This window comes from Protomyctophum parallelum (assembly GCF_964188405.1).
Source record: "Protomyctophum parallelum genome assembly, chromosome: 21".
Classification (NCBI taxonomy): domain Eukaryota; kingdom Metazoa; phylum Chordata; class Actinopteri; order Myctophiformes; family Myctophidae; genus Protomyctophum; species Protomyctophum parallelum.
Genome location: NC_139713.1, coordinates 5,305,395 through 5,322,337, shown reverse-complemented (window position 1 = coordinate 5,322,337; position 16,943 = coordinate 5,305,395). Strand labels below are relative to the sequence as shown.

General features: G+C 43.4%; 2 protein-coding genes and 1 long non-coding RNA gene across 5 annotated transcripts in view; 1 reads left to right on the top strand and 2 right to left on the bottom strand.

Moving 5' to 3' along the window:
* Nucleotides 1–16,554, bottom strand: part of LOC310879277 (kelch-like protein 23) — a 33,021-nt gene extending 16,467 nt beyond the window's left edge. The window contains exons 1-9 of one of the 2 annotated variants that reach the window (XM_083793826.1): nt 16,434–16,554; nt 14,342–14,670; nt 12,783–12,917; nt 9,793–9,984; nt 7,978–8,121; nt 6,985–7,132; nt 5,502–5,645; nt 4,094–4,222; nt 2,088–2,261 (exon numbers count right to left, since the gene is read on the bottom strand). In XM_083793826.1, coding sequence (XP_083649952.1) covers nt 2,088–2,261; nt 4,094–4,222; nt 5,502–5,645; nt 6,985–7,132; nt 7,978–8,121; nt 9,793–9,984; nt 12,783–12,917; nt 14,342–14,632 — 1,357 coding nt within the window. In that variant the 5' untranslated portion in view covers nt 14,633–14,670; nt 16,434–16,554. The remainder of the gene's footprint in view (nt 1–2,087; nt 2,262–4,093; nt 4,223–5,501; nt 5,646–6,984; nt 7,133–7,977; nt 8,122–9,792; nt 9,985–12,782; nt 12,918–14,341; nt 14,671–16,433) is intronic. The other variant, XM_083793827.1, reaches the window with a different exon arrangement.
* Nucleotides 1–16,943, top strand: part of LOC310879282 (histone-lysine N-methyltransferase Smyd1-like) — a 294,932-nt gene that overhangs the window by 37,800 nt on the left and 240,189 nt on the right. The window lies entirely within an intron of this gene.
* Nucleotides 1–16,943, bottom strand: part of LOC310879296 — a 229,250-nt gene that overhangs the window by 20,303 nt on the left and 192,004 nt on the right. The window lies entirely within an intron of this gene.

Sequence of the window (16,943 nt, the reverse complement as noted above, 5' to 3'; positions counted from 1 at the left end):
TAGAGAAAAAGCCTCAAATCATGAACGCAGCGTGCAATTTACGTAAAATCTTTCACACACTTTCCTACTAGGCTGAGGAATATATCCCACCCTTGTCACATTGGCCTGTTAAAGCGCCACCTGACCTGGCCTAGCGGTGGTGACCTGTGCGGTTGAGTCCTGCATCTTTCTGTTCTGTATGACTTATTGTAACATCCAAAACTTACATTATACAACACTGTATTATTTATAATGTCATGATCTAGTTCAAACTTCAACATGTTTAGCTTTATGCAGTTATTTATGCTAGTATTCTTTTCCCTCTTGGAATGTGTAAACAAACGACAACAGTTTTTGCACAACGAAGGGTCAGATCTTTCTAGGTTCACACAGAGGTGCTATCTGTGGTTGCTATAACAACGCATTCAATGGTCGTATATGATGTACATTTTCTACTGTACATAACAGACGACATAGCTCACAATGCGTCGCGATGCAGTGTTGATTTCGTCTACTAAAACTAAGACGAAAAATGATCGTCGACTAAAACTAAATGGAAACTAAATGAAAACTAAGCTATGATGACTAAAACTAAGACTTGACACATTCAGTCAACAAATAAAAAGTAGACTAAAATGTTAGGCAGGGACTAGTGCAGGGCTCGAAATTAACGTTTTTACTTGGTAGCGCTTGTGCTACCAATTTCAAAATGAAGGAGCACCAGAAAGAAATTAGGAGCACCCACCGAAATCTAAGGAGCACCAATTTTTTACATTCGTAAAAACAATAATATAACGCGTGGTTTACAAATAACATGAAATGACCAAAGTATAAAAATGCATGCCAGAATTTAAAATGTAGTGTCCAGATTTCTGTCCCTCATCCATCCATCTCTTCAAAGAGACAGAGGCATCAAACATCTCCAGATGAGGACCCTCTAGTCTACACTGATTCCGGCCAGTCACATCACCTGTTTTCTTATTCTTTGTTTTGTGTTTTTCACCTTCATAGCCTATTTAGATCATATAATTAAAATTTCTAATATAAAATAATTTCGATTTAAAACATTATATTTACAGCTATGCCTACTCACTTCTAATCAGTGGTGGATAAATTACTCTAATGTTTTACTTAAGTAAAAGTATCAATACTGCTGCTATGTAGAAACACTTACAAGTCTGCTATTCTCTCTCCCTCCCTCTCTCTCTCATTCCCTCTCTCTCTTGCATGCGTGTGCGGCTGTGCGCGCACACACACGCATGCACACACACACACACACACACACACACACACACACACACACACACACACAGCCGGTCCGCCTCCGGAGCTAGAGGCTCCGTACAGAGTAATTAACTACACACTACACACGTTGGTTTGTTAGCATCAAGTGCTAGTGCAGCTAGCAGACAGGAGCAGTGCAGTGGATGTGAGAGAGCGGCTCAGAGCGCCCGTTTTTCTACAATCGATCGCTGTAGCCAGGCGCACCACAGTAATTATTTGTAGTGGCACTGGTGCTCCCAAATATACTTTTAGGTCGCAAAGATTAAAATTCAGGCGCATTTGCGACCAAAATGGTCGCTATTTCGAGCCCTGGACTAGTGGCATCCTGAAAATAGACGATCTACATTCTACAAGCTCACAAGTGAGCTTGTCATTACGACGTCATCAAGGCCCACCAACATACATTTCAGTCGACTAAATCAACTGTAGATTTAGTTGAGTAAATCTTATGATATTTAGTCAACTAAAACTAGACCAACACTAAATCATACATGGTGACTAAAATGCGACTAAAACAAAATGAAAACTATTCAAGAGGACTATGACTAAGGGCCGATTCATACTCCTATTTTAGAGCCGAATAAAAGTCGGTTCGGCGCTGTAGAGCCTACAATTTGACGTCATTTGAGGTTCGGGGGGGGGGGGGGGGGGGGTACCGTCCTAAAGTCGGCTCTTCGGTGCTACTGAAAATTTCTGACGAGCCGAAATCATTTCGGCACTACAGCGCCGAAACAGCTGTAAAATAGGAGTATGAATCGGCCCTAAAAGACTAAAAATTGAAATTTGCTGCTAAAAACACCACTATAAAAATAAACAACACATACCTATGTAGTAGAGGAACCCGTCCAGCGCCACCACGGCAGGGGAGTCGCAGTAGGAGAACACGCCCACCGACGCCACAAACTGCCAGGCGTTGGTCTTGGGGTCGTAGCGCTCCATCCTGGACTGGCCCTCCCTGCCCCCCACCGCAAACAGACAGCCGTCCAACGCCACCAGACCTGTACAGATTATTATTATTATTATTATGACTGGCCCTCCCTGCCCCCCACCGCAAACAGACAGCCGTCCAACGCCACCAGACCTGTACAGATTAAGATTATTATTATTATGACTGGCCCTCCCTGCCCCCCACCGCAAACAGACAGCCGTCCAGCGCCACCAGACCTGTACAGATTATTATTATTATTATGACTGGCCCTCCCTGCCCCCCCCCCACCGCAAACAGACAGCCGTCCAACGCCACCAGACCTGTACAGATTATTATTATTATTATTAACCCATTCTGACCTGAGATCAGATTCATACGAGGTTTCCACTGGACACACACACTGGTCTGATTAATATTACTACTACTACTAAGATGCCCTGAGGGCGATAAACGACCTCGACCCACGCGTACGCGCATCCGCCTGGGTGACGGCAGACTGCTGGGCGAGCACTGGCGCTTTGGCATGGGGGAGGTCAGATCAACATATGGAATGAATTCTGTACTCTCCTGGCCAGGACCTCCCTGTATTCATACCTCAAAACAACCTGTTCATGCTACTAACACTGCCCGTACTGCTGTTCACTTCTGAACCCTGTTCAAGTCACTCTCACTTTGCTTGTCTAGCCCATTCTGACCGGGCACCCATTTTGGTGTTAGCATCATGTTATGCTTTAGCTATTGAAAAATAGCAGATCTACAAGCTCATATCGCGCCACCGAGTGGCGCGATACGAGCTTGTAGGTCTGCTATTTTTGAAAAATCGAAGAACGACTGACATTTTTTAGAATCTGATCTCAGGTTGGGTTGATCAGACCAGTGTGTGTCCAGTGGAAACCTCGTATGAATCTGATCTCAGGTCAGAATGGGCTAGAGAGAGTTGGGGGGAGTGGGTGGGAGAGGATGAGCAAGCTAACTGTATCTGTACATGTCTGTATTGTCTATTTGTGTAACTGTACTGTACTGTATGTAATGTTTTTCCCCGTGTACGTACGGGACCCCCTCTAAAATGAGACGCTGCATCTCAAGGGGCGATCCTTTCAATACAATTCTGAGCAAATTCTACTGGCCAAATATGGAGCGTGTCTGTCTTTGAGTGTACAGGGTTTGATGAGGTCAGATCAACATATGTGACCAGATTTGACTGAGAGACTGCCATCGCGCAAATTCCAGCTTTTCACCAGAGGAGAAAATTTATTTTATTTTATTTTATTTTTCAAAATGAGTTAATAGCACAGGCAGACTCTTCACATACTAGAGCATGTCTGAAATAATTGTCAGAGCTGAAATTGTAAATATGAAATAAATGCTTAAACATGTAGCTAGGTGTAATCTTAGAGACCACAGAAGACATGTAAATATGAAATAAATGCTTAAACATGTAGCTAGGTGTAATCTTAGAGACCACAGAAGACATGTAAATATGAAATAAATGCTTAAACATGTAGCTAGGTGTAATCTTAGAGACCACAGAAGACATGCAAATGTGAAATAAATGCTTAAACATGTAGCTAGGTGTAATCTTAGAGACCACAGAAGACATGTAAATATGAAATAAATGCTTAAACATGTAGCTATGTAGCTATGTAATGTTAGAGATCACAGAAGTGAACCTTTCAAGCCCGTTTTCTCAACTCGCTGTTTCTCTGCAAGACATTACTCTATACGCCATATCTCCAAAACTGGTGGGTCAAACTGAACAACCAATGTGTCAATTTGACGCTATGATTCCCTGCTTTCATATGACATGAAAAAAAAAAACGAAAATTCAAAAAAATCCAATGGCAGTCCCTCAGTCAAATTTAGTCACACATGGAATGTCAGAACAGAAGATGTCATCCTTACCGAAATCACATCGAGCCTCGTTCATGGGACTCCTCTCCAGCCAGGAGTCGCTGGAAGGATCGTATCTCCAGGTTTCTCTGCTCACCGAGCCGTCGGCCAGCTCGCCTCCGGCCAGGTACAGAGTAGAACCTGGAATATAACAATAATAATAATAAAACTTTATTTGTATAGCACCTTTCATGACATGAAATGCAGCTCAAAGTGCTTTACAGAGCAATGGAGAATAAAAGAAAAGCAAGGCATAAACATTAAAAAACAAGCAGTAATGCAATACAGTGAGGACATGAATAACTAAAATAAATAAAAGATCAATTAAAAGCGATGTTGTAGAGGTGGGTCTTGAGCTGAGCTTTAAAAATGTCTACAGAGGCTGCCTGTCGAAGGTACAGTGGGAGCTTGTTCCATGCCGACGGCCCGTAGAAGCAAAAAGCTGCTTCCCCGTATTTTTTTGTTGCCATTTTTTTAGGCAAAGCGAGCAGGCCAGCTGTGGAAGACCTTAGGGGGCGGTTTGGGACATATTTAGGCAATCCTAAAAACAACCGGAAGCCAGTGCAGTGAAGCCAAAACTGGAGTAATATTATGTTCTCTCATCTTAGTTCTAGTTAAAACTCTGGCTGCTGCATTTTGGACAAGTTGTAAATCTGTCAATTAAAAGGTCAATTTCTGTCGCTTGTCTCCCCCGCACTTTCCAGCCACCATTTCGGTATACCGCCCGCCACTGACCTGACACCACCATGCAGTGCTTCCGTACGGCGAAGACACGCCAGGGTTTTAACCCATTCTGGGTTAAACCCAAATGGGTTAAAGGGGTTTGGTTAACCCAAATGGGTTAAAGGAGAATTCCATGCTAGAATGCTTTCTTATCTTTCTTTGTAGTTGTTACGTCCCCACCAAAGAGGTCCAGGTGTTTTTTTGTGCAAAAACTCCTTATTGGCTATTTTCCCTACCATAAGCCCTCAATGAATTGCATTGCATTGAATGGGAATTGAATATGGCTATGGGGTGTTATGCTAGTTCGCTTATTTCCATCGAAAGAAGTAGTAAAGTGTGCCGCTTGGGATATTATTTACATTATGAAGAGAGGATATATACAAAGAAATTATAATTTTTAGCGATGGAAATAAGCGAATTAGCACAACACCCCATAGCCCCATTCAATTCCCATTCAATTCAATGCAATTCATTGAGGGCTTATGGTAGGGGAAATAGCCAATAAGGAGCTTTTGCACAAAAAAACACCTGGACCTCTTTGGTGGGGACGTAACAACTACAAAGAAAGGTAAGAAAGCCTTTTAGTATGGAATTCTCCTTTAAAGGGGTAAGTTTACCTGCCACCACCATGCAGTGGTTTTAAAGGGTTAAGTTTACCTGCCACCACCATGCAGTGGTTTTAAAGGGTTAAGTGTACCTGCCACCACCATGCAGTGCCTCCGCACGGCGAAGGGCAGACACGCCAGGGTTTTCCACTGGTTGGTTGTGGGTTCGAAGCTCTCCACGCTGTGCAGCATCTCCTTGTCCTCCTGGCCGCCCACCGCCACGATCACCTCCGTCACTGCAAGGAGAAACGAGAAACAAACACAATGAAGTGTTCGTGAGTTACGTGGATTAATACAGACGTACAGACATGCGTACAGAGACTACAGGCGCATTTATAGATACAGACAGCTAGCAGGGTACCTGTGGAGGTCTGCGGTCGGAGTCATTTATAGATACAGACAGCTAGCAGGGTACCTGTGGAGGTCTGCGGTCGGAGTCATTTATAGATACAGACAGCTAACAGGGTACCTGTGGAGGTCTGCGGTCGGAGTCATTTATAGATACAGACAGCTTACGGGGTACCTGTGGAGGTCTGCGGTCGGAGTCATTTATAGATACAGACAGCTAACGGGGTACCTGTGGAGGTCTGCGGTCGGAGTCATTTATAGATACAGACAGCTAACAGGGTACCTGTGGAGGTCTGCGGTCAGAGTCATTTATAGATACAGACAGCTAACAGGGTACCTGTGGAGGTCTGCGCTCGGAGTCATTTATAGATACAGACAGCTAACAGGGTACCTGTGGAGGTCTGCGCTCGGAGTCATTTATAGATACAGACAGCTAACGGGGTACCTGTGGAGGTCTGCGCTCGGAGTCATTTATAGATACAGACAGCTAACGGGGTACCTGTGGAGGTCTGTGATCGGAGTCATTTATAGATACAGACAGCTAGCAGGGTACCTGTGGAGGTCTGTGATCGGAGTCATTTATAGATACAGACAGCTAACGGGGTACCTGTGGAGGTCTGTGATCGGAGTCATTTATAGATACAGACAGCTAACAGGGTACCTGTGGAGGTCTGCGCTCGGAGTCATTTATAGATACAGACAGCTAACGGGGTACCTGTGGAGGTCTGCGGTCAGAGTCATTTATAGATACAGATAGCTAGCAGGCTACCTGTGGAGGTCTGCGGTCGGGGTCATTTAAACCATTCTGAACGGGAACCCATTTTGGTGTTAGCATCATGTTATGCTTCAGCTATTGAAAAATAGCAGATCTGGCCCAGGCCGTAGCCTAACGGTCTGGGCACCGGACTGGTGATCCAGTCGCAGTGTGCCGCGGGTTCGACTCCCGGACCCGACACGGCCTTTACCGCATGTCATCCCCCCATCTCTCTCCCGTTTCCTGTCAGCCTACTTTCTATCCCTTAAAAAATCAATAAAGGCGTAAGCCGCAAAAAAATATCTTAAAAAAAAAAAAAAAAAAAATAGCAGATCTTGTAGGTCTGCTATTTTTGAAAAATCGAAGAACGACTGACATTTTTATAGAATCTGATCTCAGGTCAGAATGGGTTAATCAGACACAGTGTGTGTCCAGTGGCAACCTCGTATGAATCTGATCTCAGGTCAGGGTACCTGTGGAGGTCCGTGGTCGCGGTCTGCCCTCCTTGGCCTCGGAGATGAGTCTCTGACAGCCCTGGGACCGTCTCACCACCTCCACACACTCTATGACATCACGGAGGTAGGTGGGGCTTATGAGAGGCAGGCGGATGTGTTCTAGGACCTGGTTGGACGACAGACGCGACACTCATTACTACCTCTAGGGGGCGTAACACTAGGGCTGCGAATCGTCTGTCGCAGCCCTAGTTGCGACAGACGATGGGATTCATTTTTTTTTAATCAAAATGATTCTTGATTTGATTCCGTTTATTGGGGTCAATAGAGCGTCGCAGTCCCGCCCCCTTTCAGAACGACGAGTGGCCCAGGAAATGATTCTCCATTCATTTTCTCCATAGGCTTTTAAAAAAGTATTTATATAAAGACGGTTACGCCACGGACAAGGCCAACTCGGATCGTGACAAATCATGACAACGAACACAATATTTTGTGCCGATCAAATAATTTGAAAGAAGAAAATTAAAGGCAGGATAAAACACTATTTGTTTTGTTTTTCTTCTTACTAATGATTTGATCGGCCCAAAACATTGTAATTATTGTCATGATTTGTCACGATCCGAGCTGGCTATCGCTAGATAGGGTCCCGACGGTGACTTGAAAATGGCCGATTACTACTTCCGGTTCGCGGAGGCAAATCACAGGTTCTGAGCCTCAAGTCAGAGAAAACGCTGCTAAGATCGCGTGTGTGTGTGTGCGTGTGCAGAGAGCTTTGGTATTTCTGGGAAATCACACAAAGGACGCAAAGCGTTGCCAAGCGACGGGACGCTAATATACGGTACATATAATTCTGTATTATTAACAGAAATCAACAAAAGACGAGATTTCTCGTCTTGGCACGGGTGGGTTTAAGCGCTACATACGTGATATCTCGACATTGGCATAATATACTGTATTATGTTGACTGACCATTTCAAAGATGGGATTGCGGGTAGGACACTTATGTTGACTGACCTTTTCAAAGATGGGATTGCGGGTAGGACACTTATTCAACCACATCATGGCCGCCTCGAACACCGTCTCCTCCTTGGACACGTTGAGGTCGTCGTCACAGAGGATCTCCGTCAGCTTGTCCACAGACAGAGACAGGAGTTCCTCCTGTACAAGACAGATATATGTGTCAAATATATGTCAAATATATGTCAAATATATGTCAAATATATGTCACCTGTCCTCCTGTACAAGACAAATATATGTGTCAAATATATGACAAATATATGTCAAATATATGACACCTGTCACTCTGTCCACAGACAGAGACAGGAGTTCCTCCTGTACAAGACAAATATATGTCAAATATATGACACCTGTCCTCCTGTACAAGACAAATATATGTGTCAAATATATGACAAATATATGTCAAATATATGACACCTGTCCTCCTGTACAAGACAAATATATGTGTCAAATATATGACAAATATATGTCAAATATATGACACCTGTCCTCCTGTACAAGACAAATATATGTGTCAAATATATGACAAATATATGTCAAATATATGACACCTGTCCTCCTGTACAAGACAAATATATGTGTCAAATATATGACAAATATATGTCAAATATATGACACCTGTCCTCCTGTACAAGACAAATATATGTGTCAAATATATGACAAATATATGTCAAATATATGACACCTGTCCTCCTGTACAAGACAAATATATGTGTCAAATATATGACAAATATATGTCAAATATATGACACCTGTCCTCCTGTACAAGACAAATATATGTGTCAAATATATGACAAATATATGTCAAATATATGACACCTGTCCTCCTGTACAAGACAAATATGTGTCAAATATATGACAAATATATGTCAAATATATGACACCTGTCCTCCTGTACAAGACAAATATATGTGTCAAATATATGACAAATATATGTCAAATATATGACACCTGTCCTCCTGTACAAGACAAATATATGTGTCAAATATATGTCAAATATATGACACCTGTCCTCCTGTACAAGACAAATATATGTGTCAAATATATGACAAATATATGACAAATATATGTCACCTGTCACTTTGTCCACAGCAGTGTTGTTTTCGTCGACTAAAACTAAGACGAAAAATGTTCGTCGACTACCTTTTTCCACTGACTAAAACTAAATAAAAACGAATCTATGATGACTGAAACTAAGACTAAATATACTGACAATTTCGTCAACAAATAAAAACTAGACTAAAATGTTAGGAAGGGACTAGTGGACAAGAGATCCAGTTTTATGCTGAAAATAGCAGATATACAATCTCACACTCCGTGAGATTGTATATCTGCTATTTTCAGCATGCAACCAAAGTGTAAAATATGTCATTACAACGACATCAAGGCCTGTCAAAACACATTTTAGTCGACTAAATCAACTGTAGATTTAGTCGACACACAAACACACACGTTACTAAAATATGAATCATACTACTATGAGGCAGCGCTTCTTTCACCTGATAAATATCACTACAGTATGTGATCACTTCTTGTTTTTCAAAGACGGCACATAGTCATGCAAACATCCTGCATATTTCACCACATAAAATCACACAAATTCCGAAACATTTCACATATTTAGCATTTCTAATTTTTCAACATATTTTGCAACTTTCCGCGTAATTCACAACTTCCTGGAATTTCACAGCATAAAAATCACATAAAGAAACTGCATATTTCATCACATAATCAAGCCCATGTTTTTCTGGAGGGTCTGCCTGCCTGCCTGCCTGCCTGCGTGTCTGTCTGTCTGTCTGTCTGTCTACCTACCTGCCGGTAGACGACGCCAAAGTGTTCCAGGATGTAGTCCTTGCTGTGTTTCTCCAGCAGGGGGCAGGAGTGAGCCTCGGCGAAGCAGTGGATGCCGACGCAGTTCCTCTCGTCCATGTGGCGCTGCATGTACGAACAGCACGACTCCACCACGTTGGTGATGTTCAGCAGGTTGGCTGCAGCCAGCAGGCCCTATAGAAATACACATTATAGAGGAACAGGCCGTTGGTGATGTTCAGCAGGTTGGCTGCAGCCAGCAGACCCTATAGAAATACACATTATAGAGGAACAGGTCGTTGGTGATGTTCAGCAGGTTGGCTGCAGCCAGCAGACCCTATAGAAATACATATTATAGAGAAACAGGTCGTTGGTGATGTTCAGCAGGTTGGCTGCAGCCAGCAGACCCTATAGAAATACACATTATAGAGAAACAGGCCGTTGGTGATGTTCAGCAGGTTGGCTGCAGCCAGCAGACCCTATAGAAATACACATTATAGAGAAACAGGTCGTTGGTGATGTTCAGCAGGTTGGCTGCAGCCAGCAGACCCTATAGAAATACACATTATAGAGAAACAGGTCGTTGGTGATGTTCAGCAGGTTGGCTGCAGCCAGCAGGCCCTATAGAAATACACATTATAGAGAAACAGGTCGTTGGTGATGTTCAGCAGGTTGGCTGCAGCCAGCAAACCCTATAGAAATACACATTATAGAGAAACAGGCCGTTGGTGATGTTCAGCAGGTTGGCTGCAGCCAACAGACCCTATAGAAATACACATTATAGAGAAGCAGGCCGTTGGTGATGTTCAGCAGGTTGGCTGCAGCCAGCAGACCCTATAGAAATACACATTATAGAGAAACAGGTCGTTGGTGATGTTCAGCAGGTTGGCTGCAGCCAGCAAACCCTATAGAAATACACATTATAGAGAAACAGGCCGTTGGTGATGTTCAGCAGGTTGGCTGCAGCCAGCAGACCCTAGAAATACACATTATAGAGAAACAGGCCGTTGGTGATGTTCAGCAGGTTGGCTGCAGCCAGCAGGCCCTATAGAAATACACATTATAGAGAAACAGGCCGTTGGTGATGTTCAGCAGGTTGGCTGCAGCCAGCAGACCCTATAGAAATACACATTATAGAGAAACAGGCCGTTGGTGATGTTCAGCAGGTTGGCTGCAGCCAGCAGGCCCTATAGAAATACACATTATAGAGAAACAGGCCGTTGGTGATGTTCAGCAGGTTGGCTGCAGCCAGCAGACCCTATAGAAATACACATTATAGAGGAACAGGTCGTTGGTGATGTTCAGCAGGTTGGCTGCAGCCAGCAGACCCTAGAAATACACATTATAGAGAAACAGGTCGTTGGTGATGTTCAGCAGGTTGGCTGCAGCCAGCAGACCCTATAGAAATACACATTATAGAGAAACAGGCCGTTGGTGATGTTCAGCAGGTTGGCTGCAGCCAGCAGACCCTATAGAAATACACATTATAGAGAAACAGGCCGTTGGTGATGTTCAGCAGGTTGGCTGCAGCCAGCAGGCCCTATAGAAATACACATTATAGAGAAACAGGCCGTTGGTGATGTTCAGCAGGTTGGCTGCAGCCAGCAGGCCCTATAGAAATACACATTATAGAGAAACAGGTCGTTGGTGATGTTCAGCAGGTTGGCTGCAGCCAACAGACCCTATAGAAATACACATTATAGAGAAACAGGCCGTTGGTGATGTTCAGCAGGTTGGCTGCAGCCAGCAGACCCTATAGAAATACACATTATAGAGAAGCAGGCCGTTGGTGATGTTCAGCAGGTTGGCTGCAGCCAGCAGACCCTATAGAAATACACATTATAGAGAAGCAGGCCGTTGGTGATGTTCAGCAGGTTGGCTGCAGCCAACAGACCCTATAGAAATACACATTATAGAGAAGCAGGCCGTTGGTGATGTTTAGCAGGTTGGCTGCAGCCAACAGACCCTATAGAAATACACATTATAGAGAAGCAGGCCGTTGGTGATGTTCAGCAGGTTGGCTGCAGCCAGCAGACCCTAGAAATACACATTATAGAGAAACAGGTCGTTGGTGATGTTCAGCAGGTTGGCTGCAGCCAGCAGACCCTATAGAAATACACATTATAGAGAAACAGGTCGTTGGTGATGTTCAGCAGGTTGGCTGCAGCCAGCAGACCCTATAGAAATACACATTATAGAGAAACAGGCCGTTGGTGATGTTCAGCAGGTTGGCTGCAGCCAGCAGACCCTATAGAAATACACATTATACAACAGGCCGTTTCGAGGGAAGCAATCTGATTGGTTGAAACAGCCTTCTAGCCGTGCTTCAAACCAGAGTAATCTAGTAAGAGAGTGACGACACTAGCGTTGACTCCCATTGTAACAATGGAATGCGGAATGCAATGAAGTGCTCATTCTATCTCAATGGGATAGTTCCAATGTTTGGAACTATAGCCCATAGGCACCCGCTTTGCGGCGAGATCAAGATTACTTGATTACTAGATTACTCTGCTTCAAACCAGCATCATGGAACACCTAATTAAAACAAATAATTCAGCCATGTTGTTCTCCCAGAGCGCAGCAGACTGGGAGACTGGGTGGCTAGGCTAGCTAGTTTCTTGGGACATTTGTGGTCGTAGTGGCTACATCTGTCATTAAGAATATATGATTTTTTTGGCTACTCTCTTAGTTTTAAGGGTAACTGTTGTATCATCACAACATCACACTCAAGGGTGTGCGTTACTGTCATTAATGGCACTCCTGCGCTGCTTACAGAACGCGCCTTCGGCTCGTTCCTGCAGCCATTAATGGCATGCCATTAATGACAGTAACGCACACGTCTTGATTGTAGTTTTGATTAAATATAATATCAGGGGTGACCACAATATTTTGACCTGAAAGAGCTACAAAATGACCAGCAAAAACAAGATCCACCCACCCAGAAAAAGGTGTCCAGAACTCTCCTTTAAGGTTTCTGAAGATAAATATTTCACCTGCACATTGGCCGCGGTGATGAGCACCTTCGAGGTGTAGGCGAAGGTCACCAGGAGGTCGACGGCCTGAGCTTCCACCCCGTTGATGGTCACCCTGGTCTGGTGGGACTCCTTCCACTCTGACTCAAACATGGCCTACAGTAGACAATGAAGAGGTTAGGACTACAAACATGGCCTACAGTAGACAATGAAGAGGTTAGGACTACAAACATGGCCTACAGTAGACAATGAAGAGGTTAGGACTACAAACATGGCCTACAGTAGACAATGAAGAGGTTAGGACTACAAACATGGCCTACAGTAGACAATGAAGCGTTTAAGACTACAAACATGGCCTACAGTAGACAATGAAGAGGTTAGGACTACAAACATGGCCTACAGTAGACAATGAAGAGGTTAGGACTACAAACATGGCCTACAGTAGACAATGAAGCGTTTAGGACTACAAACATGGCCTACAGTAGACAATGAAGAGGTTAGGACTACAAACATGGCCTACAGTAGACAATGAAGAGGTTAGGACTACAAACATGGCCTACAGTAGACAATGAAGAGTTTAGGACTACAAACATGGCCTACAGTAGACAATGAAGAGTTTAGGACTACAAACATGGACTACAGTAGACAATGAAGAGTTTAGGACTACAAACATGGACTACAGTAGACAATGAAGAGGTTAGGACTACAAACATGGCCTACAGTAGACAATGAAGAGGTTAGGACTATAGACATGGCCTACAGTAGACAATGAAGAGGTTAGGACTACAAACATGGCCACAGTAGACAATGAAGAGGTTAGGACTACAAACATGGCCACAGTAGACAATGAAGAGGTTAGGACTACAAACATAACCTGGGGAAGCAATTGTCTTTAGTTCACTATAAACACCACACAAGATGTCTGTGGAATTTAAAATACGGTAAGTCATAATTATTGTATAGCTATTGCATGTCCATATCGCACAAATTCTCAAGTAAATAGAAAGAAATCACACCCGTGTGAAGTGAGGGGCACTCTTATCATCGTACATCATCATGGCGTAACATGTGGATTGGCTCAGTCACATATGACATCAAATCTCCATTCATTGTCAATGTTGGGAATTAATGTTTTCTGTAAACAAGGAAGTGAACGGCAGTGGACATGAAACACACGCCAAACATGGCTAGGATCGCTGAAGAAGGAAAGGCCAAGCAACGGGAGCTGTAAAAAAAAAGGCTTGCAGTGATCATTAAAAGCTTCATATGATCAGAGAAGCAGACGATTGGATTTTATATTCCGCCATAAGCAATAAATGTGTTAAAGGTATATTCAGTGATTTCACTTAATTCAAATATCACTTATTTTTTTTGTTTTGTTGTGATAATCCTCCCTACTATAGAGTGTGCTGGCCATATAAGGAGTTCCTCTCTGTCCCCAGTTAACCCCTGGGGGTCAAAAAACCTTAGGTTTCGTTTTTGACTCTCTATCCTGATTGGACGAAAGGCTGGGTCCCACAGCCAAAAACGAAACCTAAGGTTTTTTGAGTGAAATCACTGAATATACCTTTAAGTATTACCTCAAAGTAGGAGCTGAAAGCCGCCAGCACGTTGCGGTGACAGGGGAACTCCAGGCCGCCGCAGCACAGGATCACGTCGCAGAACGCCTGCCGCAGTCGCAGGCGGTTCAGGCCTTCCAGCATCCTGTCGGGATGCGCGCTCTCCGCGAACGCAAAGTCGTCGTCGCGGTGGCTCTCCTCCTCCGATGGCGAGGACGACGAGGCAGCGGGAGCGGCGTGGTGGGTGACATCCATGAGACGGGGAGGAGGGGGCAGACGGGGAGGAGGGGGACGACCGCCGTTGACCTCCATGGGACGGGGGAGGGAGGGACGGGGGGAGTACCAGCGGTCTGTAGGACAGCAGAATACAATACATGGTCACACACAGTCTGTAGGACAGCAGAATACAATACATGGTCACACAGGGGTTGAGCTGGGCTGAGGCCCTTGCCCGTTGGGCAAGTACAGGTCATGTTCTACTTGCCCGAAAACGTAAATCGTCCATGAACCCATTCTGACCTGAGATCGGATTCACACGAGGTTTCCACTGGACACACACTGGTCTGATTAACCCATTCTGACCTGAGATCAGATTCTAAAAAATGTCAGTCGTTCTTCGATTCTTCAAAAATAGCAGACCTACAAGCTCGTATCGCGCCACTCGGTGGCGCGATATGAGCTTGTAGATCTGCTATTTTTAAATAGCTAAAGCACGACATGATGCTAACACCAAAATGGGTGACCGGTCAGAATGGGTTAAGCTATGAGCTTGTAGATTTGCTATTTTTTAATAGCTAAAGTATCACATAATGCTTAAAATGCCAAAAAGGGTTCCCCTGGGGCAGACCAAGGCGCAGTTGTAGGAAACACATCGACTCACTGGCCTTGGAACGTCTCGGAATCCCACAGGAGGAAGTCACTAATGTTACTCTGGAGAGGGAAGTCTGGAGGTCTCTGGTGGGGCTGTTAATTGCGACCCGACTACAGATAAGCGGTTGAAGATGAATGGATGGATGGTTCCCACCCAGAATGGGTTAAAAAAAAAAACACCATTCAATTTAACACTATTTATTTTTACTTTCTGGGGGTGTGCGCATACACATATGACTATGGGTTCACACTTCATTCATTAAGAAGAAAAAAAAGGCAGGGTACAGCACTTTTTTTTTGTTTCTCTTCTTTCTAATTCTTTGTTTTGGCCCCCAAAATTGTGTTTAGTGCCAAAATGCTATTTGTTCCAATGTGACTGCAAAACAATTGCTGGTATTTGTTTAAAAAAAATCTTTACCCTGTATAACATGTAATATAACGATGCCATGTGACATATCTCCATTTACAAAATGCTGTACTGTATATAGGTTCCCCATTTGCAACTGTTATTATATTTTGACAATTGCTTTGACAATGTATGTTTTCTCATGCCAATAAAGTTCCTTTGAATCGAATAACAATGAATTGAGCTCCAAGCAGTCACACAGAATAAGAGCAACATTTAAACCGATGCTTGTCAAAGTGTTACCCCCAGGGGTCCTTGAGGGAGTTCCAGGGGGTCCCCAGCTAAATTGTAGTTATGAAACAAATTGACCCTCTGAGAGTGTACAAATAAATGTACCATTTGGTAAGGTTACAATTACATTTGTACAGTATAGGCCTACTCCGAGTTAAAAATTAGGGTTCCAGAGATAGAAATTAAATAGTTAAGAATCACTGTTATCCCTTATCCGTAAAGGTATTCTCTTGTGGGGGTCCCTGGCATATCTATTTCGAACCCGCGGGCTAATAACTGTCAATTCAGGCGTCCTTGACCTGGAAAAGTTATAGGGAACTGATTTAAAAGAAAAGTCTATTATGTTTACTTTCATAAAGCTGCATAACAACCTCTGTTCTTCTGCTATAAAGTTAACAAAAACTGCTGTCTTTGCTTAGCTGGTAGATAATTAATGGCTTCGACCTTCAACCAAGACAAAGAGTTTAAATACAATAGTTAATACAAACATTCACTGTTGTTTAAACGTTCACACACACAACACACATGTCTATAAAACGTTTTCTTTCATAAAATAATAACCTCTTGTTCTGCTGCTGCTAAAAGTTAACACACGGCTCTGCTTACCTTGTAGGTGGTTATTGGCTTCAACCAAGACAAAGAGTTTAAATGCAATAGTTAATTATATAATGTTAATAAACATTCACTGTGGACATTCATGGTGTTGTGTACATGAGTAGCATCGTGGCTAACTGCTAACAACAGCAGAGTTGCCAGATTGCGTGTGAGAAATAAGCGACCCGGTCCAGCCAACTTGAGTTTGTAGATTATGCTATTTTCAAAAAAGATTTTGAAAAGAAAAAGTGAAATATTTGGAATAAATTATTTGAACATTTTTTCAGATGTTCTGCAGATAAATACATTATGTTTATAATGTCCTTGACATGCAAATGTTTGAGAACTGATTTAAACTATTCCATTTTTTGGAAGTAGGTCAAACTATTAACTACACTTTTAAAACAAGCCCCCCAAAAAAGCAACCAACAATATTTACAAGCAACTTCACAGAAAAGAACAAGACAAGCCCAAAGTCGCTTATAATAAGCGGACATGGCAACACTGGTTTCAGCTTCTTCT